Here is a 15,103-nt window from a genome sequence, read left to right as displayed (position 1 = left end):
GTAATTCATTTATAGCCTGGAAATCACTGTAAAGGGTTTATCTCGTTTTGCACGTTCACATATACGAATAAGTTTTTTCAATCAAATGACAACTGATTTTCACGAAATAATATTGGTCAGTTTGGGAGCTTAAAAACGAGAGTTGTCCAGTTTGTGCAAAATGGGTGTTACTTTGTGAGAATGAGTCATTTATTCATTATTAAATGTATAAACGTGGTTGTATGTACTCATAAAAGTATTTATTCCACGGCATTGAGTTGCACTGCACAACCACCATTGAAACCCAAGCAATGGAGTAAAAGAATTCAGTGAGAGTAAACAGAGCACATTTCCAATACGTGTTTGAAAAAGCAGTTCCGAAAAACCTCGTGCGCAAATAAATAAGAGTGCCTGGACTTGAGACCCGTCTTTTTTGAAAAATTCGCGCGGCCTCGTTCGGACGGCGGAAGAAAGTGAAAGAGGTGTTCTTGGAATAAGAAGCGGAGGGCGTAGGGGTGGGAAGAGGGAGACGGGGGGGGGGGGGGGGGGAGGGGCGCCGAAAGTGAGAGCGCTGCAGGGACACACGGGGGCGGTTCCGGGGCGCAAGCGTTTCATTTCAACGCTACGAAAAAATTTCGTCGCTGGGATGACGTCATTGGAATAGGTGTATACGTTACCGGAGTCTGTTCCTCTAAGCCACGAGTCCATTTACTATATACACGCCCCCGGTAGATTGAAATTTTTATATCAAACTTTATAATTCGACGTTAAATTGGGGTCGGAGAAAAATGTATCATTATATAGTTATTGTCATTAGAAAGTTCTGAACGAGTCAAACTGTAGATGCCTGTGAAATTACTCGGAAGTGATGATGACAAATAGCTCCCTGAAAATGCGAGTCTAGAATACATAGGTTACTAGAGAAAACATTTATATGACAGCTTTCCCAAAATATTAGTTAGACAACGTTAGTTGATGACTCATCGAAAGAGTATCTATTGTGGATAGGTGGATTGAATCGATGACTGGATTTTTAATGCTGGAAGGTACACGTAACTTGGCCCTCATTCTCTTTAAGAAAAACTGCTGGGGAAATTACTTGAGCATAAAAGAGAAATTTTTACGACATGCCATCTAATCAAGTTTCGGGCTCTTAGATATGGAGAGAGGGAGGAAGAAAGGTCGGGATGGAGGGAGAGAGGGAGAAAGAGAGGGAGAGAGGCCGTGAGATGACTGAGATGATGAGACTGGGCGCCTATGAGGTTACGCACAGCGCTACTCGCTTTCACACTTGTCCACGGCTGATCGACGGTTAGCTAACTCCCCCTCGTGTCGCGGTGACCCAAAACATCTTGACCAATGTCCAAAAAATGCGAGGGGAAGAGGGAAAAATTTCGCTGGCGACCGGTATTCTTCCTTATGCCGTTGCTGGCGATACGTCATTATATTTAACACGTTTACCAACAACGCCGTGAGGGGGGAGGAGGATGGCCAGATTCCAGAATTGGACCCCATCTCTGGGTTTTTACGAACACCGTGTGTACGTACACCGCCTTCCACATGATTAACGCCATTTAAATGAGTACTGATTAAGTATGCTAATGAACATTCAAAACTTCAAAGCAAACTTTCGGGTTGCCTACTGGGTGTATTGCCCTGGTTGTGAAATAATAGGATTCCAGTGATGCCTTACTGTGCAGTACACATGATACTATCCTCCACAGGATACATATAGATTGACCAAAATTATCGCTGAATATCCAGCCAGTAAACGAATCGAAGTCACGTACAGGCTTGGGATATCCATCGGGAGAACAAAAGAAACTTAACATCCACGCTATTAGAAAGCCATCTCTTATAATGCGTCAAAATCACAAAACCAAGAGTTATGGCAGTTTATTGCCCATAAATACGGACAAGTATTTCGGAAGCATCCTCAGACATCAAACCAAGAGTAATCAAAGGACTGTCAAATCTGCCTTGTTCGTGGGGATAATCAGAGCAAATTTAAATTGAGAAGTCTCCACTATTTTGCTCTTACCATTTATCAAAATTTCTAAAACTTTGCGGTCGGTATTAACTTTCAAATATAACTTCGGGCAGAAAATAAAAAGGCATCAAAAGGATTTCAGGAACCATACAATATTTAGAATTTTCCCATTGTCATGGAAGCGCCGACTTCCGAAACAGTGGGAATTGACGATCCAAACATAATATCTCGTTATTAAATAATAATCTCCACCATTATTACAGTAAGTAGGCCAAAGGCATTCATTTTCGGCTGACGTGAGTAAAAAAATGGAAAGGAGATTCCCGTCTCGACTCCCTTGGTGACCAGTAGGAGAATTTCTCCGGCTAAGAGATAGAAAGAGCTTTCCCCTCCTCTATCTCGCCGCTCCCCCCCCCCCCCCGAGAGGGGATGGCGGGGCCGGGGGGGTCTCTCACACCCCTGTCATCCCGTCGCGGGGCGGGAGCTGCCACTTGCGCGAGCCTCACAGCGGCAAGACGCCTTACGCTACCACATTATTACATTACTAATCGCATAGAACGTCATTTATTCATTGCGCAAGACAAATATTCGGTGCACTCGAACAGAAAACCACGACAGAGAACAGGAAAAGTGAGCAAAAAAACAACACGTTTTGCTGAGACGGATTTTAAAAGAAGCCAACGATAAAGCAATGCCTCTAAACGATATATCCTTTCCAAAGGCACTTCAATGATGGAATATTTTAAGAGGTCACTTAATCCCACATCGCATTAACGGGCACCTGCATTGAGTGCCCGAATTTGCCGTTTGCCTATTCCATCTCGGCGAGTGAATTACGTGGAATCCCTCCACAAAGGCCGCTGCTGTCAATACGACACAAGAAACTTGGATTTGCAACAAAAGAGGTTAGCTCGAGGGAGTGTCCTGCACAATAATGTGGATCAAATATGTTGCCACAACGTGGCCGTGTAAGGACATCACAATAAGAACTGCATTGTATCGATTCGCCATCGATAAGGACATCAAAAATGCAAATGTGTCGAAACCTTTTACAAAGAGAAGTGAGTTGATGACGTGTACATTAGTAAAGATTACTGAAACTTAAGCATGGAGCGTAGAACTGCGCAGGTTGGCCATTTGGCCATCTAGACAATAGGATAAGCGTGGATCGTAGACTTTTCAATTAAGAAGAGAAGCTTTGCTGGGATAAATTCAACGAAAACGGGAAATATGAATGGTAATGGGGCATTATGAGTGGCAATGGAATGTTGAAGAACGTGAAGTGGAGTGAATGCTAAGGACACGAATTAGAAGAAGGAAAGAAATAGGCACGCCGCACAGAATGAGGTGACGCAGGAAATATGTGGAGTTGAAGAATGGTTTATTGATAATATGCAGTTGGATATTATCAAGTGTCGCTTAGATATATGGCAGTACTAAGCCCCTCCATACATCATGATGATGAGCCATTACCAGCTGAACAATTCTCATAAATAATCGCAGAGAATCAGCACAAACTGCCTGGTGAAAGATTTAAAATGTCGTTTTTTCCTCCAACCATTAGAGGTTAAAATAAATACGACAGCAATCGCGTAGAAGATAATTAGAATTGGTAGTGTATATATTTGTCGATATTTTGAAGTTCATTCTTTTTATTTATTAGGCCCATATTTTTAAAAGTACTACGGCGTTATGTATCCAGTTGTTGAATATTGTTGCATGTAAGTACTTTCTTTCCTGTGATAAATTTATCGAGTGCATGATCAAACTTTATTTTTGGAGAGATGACATGTGATTTGATTTTGCATATGGTTTTATTCTCTTTTATGGGTGATGACCCAGCATCCCCAGCCACGCGGCCCCGCGGCGGCTTACGGGGTATTGTTTAGATGTATAAACTATTCTAAAAGCTAGTAGAAAAGAGAAGAACAGAGCTTACTGCCTATTTCAGCTCCAATTGACTGGACTCTCCGTCCAATCGCTCGTTAACCTTCACAATGGCTAATTAAGGTCGCTCTAGAGTCTTCTGAGCGTAACTTAATCACAGCATCTTCAAAGTTACAATCAAAGAGTTGCTGTCATGTAAAAAAAAAGAATTATCGTTCCCTATCGCACTTATGATATTACTGATCACTTTCCTCATTGACGCACCAAGCCACTTTAAGGACACCAAATCCTAACGCCTCCGGGGAATTTTCTTTTCCGCAGGATTAATTAAAATCTCCGCTCGCGCACGACTAAGCGCGAACAATGGACCGATGCACGCGGCCGCAATCTCCGGGTGGAAGAGAAGGAGAGCTCTTTAATGATCAAGTCATTCTCGCGAGCGAGCGAGCGCACAAAACCGAAAATACAATTCGATTCAATCAACGGATAGACCCACTTGGGCAAACGGCGTGGCGACCATAATCACTTGCGACGAAAATGACCCAAGTGGAACGGCGAGGATCGTCCTTCTCATGCTGCATTACCTCCTAACTTAGGAGGGGGTCATTAAACGAGCCCTTGGAAAATTCCAAGCATCGCTTGGAGGGACTCCAATCCCACAACATCAACTGCTCTACGCTCGCTTTCTGATCGCAACATTTCTTCAATTACCAAGCAGCAGCCCTTCTTCGCACCACTTCTACCCCCTTAATAAACGAACCCCCTAAAACAACCCCTTCTCGGACGACTCTCACATACTTGTACTCCTCCCGTGCGGTCTCGTAAGAGCAAAGTAATACCTCTTCCTAATTCTTTTCAATAAATATTTTTACGACTCGCCTACGACTGGATCCAAGTTTCTTCATAGCGGCCCCACAAAACATCCTAAAGTGCCCGCGCAACGATACGCCTTTAATTGTGCGACGTCAAAGGCTTTCTTTGCTCCGAATATTTCTTTTCAACCTGGTTAATTTTGCATGAGGTGTTGGGTTACCAATTTCTTTTTCTCCAATGTCATCTTATTTCCTTTTTAAAGATTTAATGCCGAGTTCCAATCCTTGCACCACTCCGACATATAGTCTGACTCGCGGGAGAATAGTCCGTGACCGACTGGCGACTTCATCTGTCTACTGATCACCGTGTCATCCGCTAATAATCTAATGCTACTATTAGCGTGGGGAATCATATTTTTTGCGTAGATTTGAAAGAGTAGGGGGCCCAACAGCTCCTTGCAGTATACCAGAATTAATAACTACCTCCTCCGAGCCTAAAGGATATCCGTGCTACCTTTTGTTAATGATTCGATAAAAATGCTTAGTAAACTACCTTATCAATTATACCATTTAGTATCAGTTAACCTATCACTGAGTCCTGAGGAATCTTACAGAAGACTTTCTTTCGGCCTACGAATATTACCTCCATTTGAGTATTCTGCTCTCCTAATTTAATGGGTTTAATAAAAGAATGGTGTCCCAAAAACCCCTCCCACTCGCCCTTTCCAGTGTCATTCGTAGTATTGTGTTCAGACACGAGATTTTGCAAAGTCAGGGCCAAAAAAAACTATCTTCAACAACCGAAGGCACTCACAGCGTTTTGAATCCAGACTAATACTCAGATATTTGTAAAAAATCAAAGGACACTGACCACTTAGAAAATCACGATGAAACGATCAATTACTCCAGCACAACCTTAAAACATTCAATGAAATAGTTTTAGTTTACATTATTAACAATAGGGTTCTCCTAATTTTGAAAGAATTGATTTCCCCGTATTTTACGGATTTTTCAAGCAAGAAATCGACATTCCAGACCAATATTTCGGTGAGAACAGCTAATCAGGGGAAATGCTAGACACAAGAGCTCTACTTGATAAGAACTTACTTACAATAGAACGTCACTAATAAAACCACGTTGAAAAAATACTATGATATACTAGGTCACAGCGCCTACAACTAATTCTATTCAATCGTTGTATTTATTTGGCAAATTATATTCACTACTAAAAGAAAAATATACAAAAATTTGTTCATTAAAATTCATATCTCGAAAAATGAACACAGTCGATATTCTCCATATAATTCCAGGATTTATAATTAGAACTGAGGTTTTAGGATCTGCACATTGCCATACACATTGAATATTACCTTTAATTAAGAAATTTTTGCCGCATATGGAAATAGAACAAGATTCATTTTAAAATTTCAAAAAACAAACAAATATTTCGGTATTTTTGTAGCTAAGAGATCAGTTGAGTGAGCTGTTCAGATTATGTTTATCCAGTATCTTCGAAAAGGCAGAATTTTCTACACAACATGCAGAGATTGTTTTATTTCTCAATTGGCTTTAAATTTGATTTGAGCATTAGGCACAGCCATTAGACACAGCGTAAATGACGTCACGCGTCCTGAGGATGGAGATCGGCGGGCCGTCGGTCGAGGGGCTTCAACAAAACCAGTGACGCCAAGGCAGGACGCCGGAACTAAGAATAAAGGCATTAGTGTAATTTAGGCCGACCGATTTCAAGTGGCTAGAGGCAACATATTCACGTAGCTCTGAAACTGAAGCTGGTAGTCATCCCATAGAGGAAAAGAACTGGTCAATCAAGGAGGGAGTGATCACACACAATTGGATCTTTATTGTATCGTACATATCGATGATTGTTAAGGCAACCCATTTGAAAAATTAAACCCTTATTTCAAATTAAACCTAAATGTAAGTTAATCTTAAAAAAACCACAAAATTCAGAACGGTTAATTTTTCTCCCTTGCCCCAATGCCATTACTAACAGCTAATCGCTTAGGAGGTTATAACATTTATTTTCGTCCTGGTTCCGAAAAATTACCAAAAATGTAAATTATGGTGTCTCGGGGCATATATTTAGAATGATAATTCTAGGTGAAGGAACTTGGGGTAGGAAACTATGGCAATTCTCAACTTTAGGGGTTCATAACAATGGAGAAACGACCTTGCAATGTTTCGCACAATATATAAAAAAAGCGCGACCGATTTCGACGCCTACACGTCATCATCAAGAGCATAAAAATACAGTAGGACTATACAGCTTTTAAATATCTTTTTTACAAACATCTATGCATACCAGGAGGGAAGGCTCACGAGTTTATAGGTTGAGAGGGGAGGGTATGGAGGAAGGTTTTATGAAATTAAATGCAATATACTAAAATATAAGTTTTCATTTTGTCAAGTCAGGCTTACACTGCATATACTATATATGCCTACGAATCAATACGAACTGCACCTGTCTCCGGCCTTTAGGTCTGTTCTGGTTTTATAATGTTGTTTGAAACTTTTAAGGTATACTTCAACCTCGATATGATGCCATAAATCAGTTTTATAATCGCCAGTCAAGTCAAAAACCAACTGCTAAAAATCTCGTTTATTTAAAGACGCCACTACGGCTAGCATGATCACACTCACTAACGAGCAGTCTGCAATGTTTATCAAATCGGAATCGTCCGTAATCTTCACGTTAAATAAACTTAGAGTCCACAACAATCGATTGAGATTAAAAATACATTATAGAATCGGGTCTTAATGCCTCCAATATCGCCCCGTCCATTTCAGACCTCTGCCATCTCCTGACTGCTGACCACCGCGAGCAACACCCGCCCCAAGAGCGACCCTCCAATGTCCGAGTGCTGACGGCGAGTGCGGCCGTGCAGTTGACCTCCCTTCGCCGGCCGAGACATGAGCACGGTGATCGCGCTGGGCGCGGGCGCCCTGCAGGCCGCGGCCACGGCGGCCCTCGGCGCCAGCGCCTGGATCATCCCCGCCCTCCTGGTGGGCCTGGCCTTCTACCGCTATGACACCCTGGACCCGGAGTCTCACGTTCGCAATGCCCGGAGCCTGCTCCAGGAGTACGACTTCGTGGTGGTGGGAGGGGGGTCGGCCGGCGCCGTGGTGGCCGCGAGGCTCTCGGAGGTGCCCGGCTGGAACGTCCTCCTGCTGGAGGCAGGCGGCGACGAGAACGAGGTCACGGACGTGCCCTCGCTCGCGGGATACCTACAGCTGACGGCAATCGACTGGCAGTACCAGACCTCCCCGGCGGAGACCTACTGCCTGGCAATGCACGGCGCCAGGTGCAACTGGCCGAGAGGGAAGGTGAGGAGGGCCCGCCGGGATTCATCCGAGATATTCTGACCGACTAAAATTTGCTCCAGGAAGCCTTTCTTTGGATCGGGTTGACTGGTTACCCCCCCTTGATACTCTCCAATGGCAAAAGTCAAATATCAGCGGACTCATGTTGTTTCCTTGGTTTTCCGGTCCCTTGTCGAATGTTCTCCAAGATACAGGATTGCGAATATGTAACTTTGGACACCATCTGGTTATATTTATACGACAACATTTGCTTACGTAAGGATGTATCAACCCTTCCTTCTCTAACTAACGCATGCACTTTGCTCATCACACGCATCTTCAATCCATAAGCGGTGGTAATAAACACATTGACAAATCGCCTCAATTACCGCTCCCTACCGATGAATTCCATTATTATAGTCTGCAGTTGTACATTTTGGCAATCGTATTGTCACCAAAATCGATGTAAATTTTGGATAAGTGAGTTACAGACGTCATTAAAACAGGAATAAATGAAAACAGACATAATCAAGCACAATCAAGAGTCATTTCTCACGATGTTTGGGGTTAATCAATTCGTCAGGAGTTACCGAAGACATAACTTTAATCCCTAGGTTACCGTGAATGAAAATGAATATTGACACAAAATCGCTCCTTCAACATGACTACTCTAAGGCATTTAAGGTATCCAAGTATAATTGCAATAATTCATGGATGCCTTAAATTCATTAGCGCAGTGACTTTGAAGGAAGGTACTTTTATTAGTATTCAATTTCATTCACGGTAGTCTGCACATTCATAGGTATGCTTCGTGCAGCCTCTAACGACTAACATCCCCTAAGCATCGCGAGAACTTACTCTTGTTTACGATTCCATTATTATTTTATTACATAACCTATTGTTGTTAGCCAGCCAAGGGGTTGCCAGCATTGCTGAGTGAATTGGAAATTTAGTGCGATAGATATGGGATGAGAATCATGTAAATTAAACAAAAAAATGCGATTTTGCAGAAAGAAAAAAGCTAAGCTAAACATTAAAATAGGAGGGCAAAAACTAGAGCAGGTAGAACAGTTTACGAAGCTCTGAAGTGTTTTGGACCAACACGGTCAAAGTAGTAGGGACGTAAGGAGAAGAATTGCGCTAGGCAAAGAGGCTTTCACAAGGAGGAGGGAGTTGATGGCAGGGACGTTGAGTAAGGATATTTAGAAAAGACCCGTAAAAACTTTGATATACTACCTTGATCAAAAAGTTCCCGGAATAACCACCGTGTGGCGCTCCCATCGTTCCGATTTGAGTTCTGTTTTTTTGTTAAATTGGTACATCTGTTGTTGATATTCCCTTTAAATCTTAGTGTCATAACTTGACATTTGCAAAAGTTACGTAGCCAAGAGTACATCTATCTCTGTGTGTGTTGGCGATTTTTTACAATTGCAGAAATGGATTTAAATTTGCAACAACGAACTTGTATTAAATTTTGCGTAAAAAACGGATTTAGTGGCGCACGGACGTTGGAAATGTTGGAAAAGTGTTTCGGCAACGATTCTCTAAAAAATACGGTCGTTTACCAGTGGCACGAGCGGTTCAGAAGTGGTCGTGAGTCAATCGAAGATGATGAACGCAGTGGCAGACCATCGACATCGAAAGTCGGTGAAAAAATTGATAAAGTAAAAGAAATGTTGGTCAATAACCGCAAATTAACCATCAGAGAAATAGCGGAGGACTTGAACATTGCCTATGGATCCGCCCAAGACATTGTGGTTAATGATTTGGGTTTCCGTCGTGTAGCAGCAAAGTTGGTGCCAAAAGACCTCAATTTCATGCAAAAAAGAGACCGTGTTGACGTCGCAAAAGACATGATTTGCGAGGCCACATTCATCAAAAGGATCATTACTGGAGACGAGACGTGGGTTTATGAGTACGACACGCAATCCAGACATCAGGCAAGTGAATGGCGTTCACCAAATGAGCCGAGACCAAAAAAACCACGTCGTTTTCAGTCAAAAAAGAAGGCAATGCTGACGGTTTTCATGGATTACAACGGTGTAGTGCATCATGAATTTTTGCCAGAAGGCCAGACAGTAAACAAAGAGTATTATTTGGGCGTTATGAGACGTTTGCGTGAAGCAATTCGCCGAAAGAGACCAGAAATGTGGGCAGAAAACTCGTGGATTTTGCACCATGATAACGCACCGTCGCACACTGCTATCATTATTCGTAATTTTTTGACGAAAAATGCAACAAATACCATCCAACAGCCACCGAATTCACCTGATTTGGCTCCCTGTGACTTCTTTCTGTTCAATCGAGTTAAAAAACCATTACGGGGAACGCGTTTTAGCAGCCGAGAGGAAGTAATGGAAAAATCGCAGGAAGCACTGATGGACATACCGAAAACCGAATATAAAAAATGTTTCGAGGATTGGATCAAGCGCTGGCATAAGTGTGTTGCAGTCGATGGGGATTACTTTGAAGGGGACAATATAGATTTAGATGAATAAACTTGTATTTTTAATTTTCTGAATAAATTCCGGGAAATTTTTGATCAAGGTAGTAGAGCGTAGCTTTGTACGGCGTGGTAACGTGGTCATTGAAGCAGGAGGAGAGGCGTAGACTGGAGGCTTTTGAAACGTGGGTGTGGAGAAGAATGGGGAAGGTTAAATGGACGGAAAGGAAAACAAATGAGGAAGTACTTGGTATGGTGGGCGAGAAAAGTTGGGAGAAATCCTATGGAGGCAGGAAAAGTGGCTGAATGGCGTATTGACCGGCAGTTGGATGTTGAAGACTGTAATAGAGAGGAGAATGTTAGGCAAATGAGGACAGGGCACGAACAGGACAGGGATGTTGGACGGGATGAAGCGAGGAAGGAAGTACTCAGAGGTGAAGAGGGACTTGATATAGAGTCGGTTGCTGAATTGTGTTTTGTTAGGAGTCACAAAATATTTATTTGGCAGTTGTGCCAATCCAAAACCTACCTTAACCTGTGGATTACCTAATAATAACAAATTCTCAAGGTAGGTTTTGGATGGTTACGGACTGATCATAGCTACATATCCCAACCTCGTCGAAAAAGACACCCAGATACCCCACATTAAAATAAACCGTTCTCCAATTCGGCACTCTTCCTTCCTCCCTTCATTCCGTCCAACATGTCCGTCTTTTTCCTCCCATTCTCTTGCTTGCATAACGCCCTCCCTTTTGTCTTCCACAGTCTTCAGCAGCCCGTCGTCAAGCAAAATACAAACATGTGTACCATTATACTTGGATACCAATTATTTATGATTTAATGTGAAATCGCAATTATAATACCAAATCTAAAGGCAATAATTATCTTAATTTCTACATTTATAATATTTAAAAACCATGGCCTGTTTAATCTTTCAGTCCTAATTTAATCCAAATTTATTCTTTCATAAGTATTATTTTACATAACCAAAGAAACATTATAATATTAACCACCCTCTTTATTTGTTCCAAGAAAAACCCTTCGTCAATATTTAAAGTAATTTCCCAACGCACGCTATAGGAACGATCAACAGCGTATCTACTCAGTAATCGGATGGCACATTGCCGATTAATTCCGCACCAAGTTGCCCCTTCAACGAGAAGGTGATCGAAGTTCACGCACATGAAGGACAAACATAGGAGACAATTGAATGCAAACAGGCGCTTCTTTTTTATCAGAATCCTCCCAACCTCTAGGAATCTTCACATGGTCTCTCCCAAAAATAATACCCTAAAATTAATATTAGACCTGAATTAAATCTATTATGAGTATAAGGAGCCATTAATAACAATTTTTACTCATTAGTACCCTTCTAGAGGCGTTAATTATTACATATTACTGTTAATAATTTGGATATTTACATGACATACACTTCCAACCAGAAAAGTTTAGCATTCCTCAGTTACCAGTTTTAGCATACCAGTTTTCGGTCTGGGCTAATCTATTTCAAATAAATCCATCTGAGACAGGTGTTGGCGAAAATTAACCCTAGAACTACTTTGTCTTCCCCTCGAAATGTCTCCTCCACCACTACAATTTTTCTTCCTGATAGCCGCCGCCGTTTTGTTCCAAGGAGTCAACAAATGAACTATGCTTTCCAACAGGTGCTGACAATAATGATAATAATACGCATTTATTGGGGCGAGATTGTGACTAGATGATCCCTTCTTCCACCTTATCCCTGGTTGCTGATCGGGCAAAATAATACTACACGTACCTTAATAGAAGATGAGATGAGATATTAATAAAAGAGCAAATTCTAATGAATTCATACCAACATTTTCACATTGATAAAAGCAGGATGCACAGGAAACTAAATAAGAAAAGGAAAAAAATTGCATCCAATGGTAATAGTCGAGGAGTTATATTATAAACTGCATTGCACACTCAAGCCTTTCAATAAGAAAAGCAATCATTAATGATGGAAATTTATAATCGTAAAAATACTCCTAATAATTTATAGCAAAGAATTCAAGTTGATAATTTTGAGAATTCATAGAAAATATTCAATTTGACTATAAGGAGACATTTTTTATCAAACCATGTTTTATTAATCTCTTACTTTCCCAACCCATATTTTTCAGGTTCTCGGAGGGTCCTCAGTTTTGAATGCTATGATCTACGTCCGGGGGAATGCGAGAGACTTTGATGAGTGGGAAGCTGCCGGGAACGAAGGATGGTCCTACCGGGATATCCTCCCTTACTTTCTCAAGTCGGAGGACAACCGCAATCCCTATCTGGTGAACACCCCTTACCACGCGAAGGGAGGATACTTAACAGTGCAGGAGTCTCCCTGGAGGACGCCGCTATCCATTGCCTTCGTTAGAGCCGGGGAAGAGCTAGGTTACGAAAACAGGGACATCAACGGTGCGAAGCAAACGGGGTTCATGCTGGCGCAGGGGACCATACGAAGGGGCACGAGATGCAGCACAGCCAAGGCCTTCCTGCGACCGGCCAGGCTCAGGAGAAACTTGCACGTGGCGATGAAATCGCACGTCACCAAACTGCTCATTGACCCGGTCGACAAGAGAGTCACAGGAGTCCAATTCTTTCGGGGGAGCCGCAGGAAGATCGTCAGGGTTAAGCGAGAAGTCATCCTTTCTGCGGGGGCCGTGGGATCACCCCAGCTCCTGATGCTCTCGGGCATCGGGCCCAGGGAACATCTCCGGGAGGTGGGCATTCCACTCATTACGGATCTCAAGGTTGGCCAGAACCTCCAAGACCACATAGGCCTAGGGGGGCTCACGTTCATAGTCGACGAGCCCGTAACCTTCACGAAGGCGCGGTTCCAGACCGCACCCGTCGCCTTGGAGTACGCGATCAATGGCAGGGGCCCGATGACCTCCCTTGGCGGAGTCGAAGGCCTGGCCTTCGTCAACACCAAGTTCGCGAATCACAGCGAAGACTGGCCGGACGTCCAGTTTCACTTCGCCCCCAGTTCGGTCAACTCCGACGGAGGCGAGCAGATCCGGAGGGTACTGGGTCTCCGAGACAAGGTCTGGGAGTCAGTGTACCGCCCATTGGTCGGGTCAGAAACGTGGACCATACTGCCCCTCTTGCTGCGACCTCAGTCGAGGGGATCCATAGAGCTACGATCCCGCAACCCATCCCATCATCCGAGAATAGCACCGAACTACCTCTCGGAACCGAAGGACGTCGCCACATTGATCGAGGGCATCAAGATAGCCGTGTCCATATCGAACACCACAGCCTTCCGAAAGTACGGCTCCAGGGTCCACAGGACACCGTTGCCAGGATGCACGCAGCATTCGTTCGGAACGGACGAGTACTGGGAATGTGCACTTCGGCAGTTCACCTTCACCATCTATCACCCAGCCGGTACCTGCAAGATGGGGCCCGCGACTGATCCAAGTGCCGTCGTGGACCCAAGACTCCGCGTATACGACGTGAAAGGACTCAGAGTCATCGACGCATCTATTATGCCCACGATTGTGAGCGGCAATCCAAACGCTGCCATCATAATGATCGCCGAAAAGGGGGCAGACATGATTAAGGCAGACTGGAACGCGGACAAGATGCCTCGGAGAACCAGGGGCCAAGGCCGTTGACTAGAAGAACAGTTCGTACACCTCGAGAACGAAAATTTTCACCAGTGACAGTGATGTGACGCCGTGACTATAAAAAATTAGGAAAGGAGACACGCAAGTTGGTTAAACTGTGAAAACTTTGTTTGTCTCAATAGTTGTGTCAGATGAATGGTCTCAGTGGATTTAAAAATATTTTAGTGTTTTAAATGGGAAATTATTATTAATATTGGTGAAACACATAGTCGTGTCGCAGACTCAATTGGACTGCAAAATCACCGGTATTTATATTAACGTTGGAAAATACTATTGTCTAGTCACTATGATTTTACGGCAACATTTATCTGACTGATATCATAAAGTGATTCTGTGATACTGGCATGATCTGAAGCACCAAGTGAGATACGAAAAGCCGAAAGCTTAACATTTGTTGTTAAAATTATAACAATAATTATAAACCTTATTTAATTTCCAAGCATAAATCAAGGTGAAAATAGGCCCATGGAGGGTTTCTAAGGCTGCAAACAATTAAGTGTTTAATGTCACCAGAATGTTGAGAATGACTAGTTAAATTTTAACTTATTAAACAACCATAACGTAAGAAATGGTGTTCTGATACGGGTTGCCTAGAGATGATGTGGCCAGCTTGTCTCATTTTGTAGATACAAATCGACACATACTTAAAATAACTGTTGAAACAAATTACACTGTTGAATTCTTATTTGTATATATTTTTTTAAAATAATGTTTAAAATAAATTTTCAATGAAAGATAAAATCTACTTCAATCGTAATCAAATAAACTTTAAGAAAAATGAAACATCGAAGTACTCTGGAAAAAATGACATCTATATTAAAAATTATTTTTTCAGTTCGACAAGCTATCAACACTGTTACTTGGAAGACAAGATGATAGATAGCAAATACCTAAGCGTTTTTATATTTGGAATTAATATATTAATATTTGATACGGATTTATTTCGTATTTTCATTGGGATGCATGCACTAAATCTTCGTTCGTTTCCCTACTTGTAAAATGCATCAAAGCATGATTTGGCTACGGGATT

At 42.5% G+C, this 15,103-nt stretch overlaps 1 protein-coding gene across 1 annotated transcript; it reads left to right on the top strand.

Annotated features, from left to right (window-relative positions):
- Positions 1-7,599: 7,599 nt before the first annotated feature.
- LOC139693990 (glucose dehydrogenase [FAD, quinone]-like) lies at positions 7,600-14,123 on the top strand. The gene is made up of 2 exons (XM_071592373.1): positions 7,600-8,013; positions 12,577-14,123. The coding sequence occupies exons 1-2, from the start codon at positions 7,600-7,602 to the stop codon at positions 14,059-14,061; spliced, it is 1,899 nt and encodes a 632-aa protein (XP_071448474.1). The 3' UTR covers positions 14,062-14,123.
- Positions 14,124-15,103: the final 980 nt, after the last annotated feature.

The sequence above is a fragment of the Hetaerina americana genome, unplaced genomic scaffold (assembly GCF_022747635.1).
Source record: "Hetaerina americana unplaced genomic scaffold, ioHetAmer1.1.p SCAF_5, whole genome shotgun sequence".
In the NCBI taxonomy this organism is placed as follows: Eukaryota; Metazoa; Arthropoda; class Insecta; order Odonata; family Calopterygidae; genus Hetaerina; species Hetaerina americana.
This window is presented reverse-complemented; position numbering and strand designations above follow the sequence as displayed.

What these genes read in the sequence shown, in the direction of transcription:
- LOC139693990 (XM_071592373.1), top strand. Translation starts at nt 7,600, where the DNA reads ATGAGCACGGTGATCGCGCTGGGCGCGGGCGCCCTGCAGGCCGCGGCC. An exon ending in GCAACTGGCCGAGAGGGAAG is followed by an intron (nt 8,014 to 12,576) that starts GTGAGGAGGGCC and finishes CATATTTTTCAG; the next exon opens with GTTCTCGGAGGGTCCTCAGT.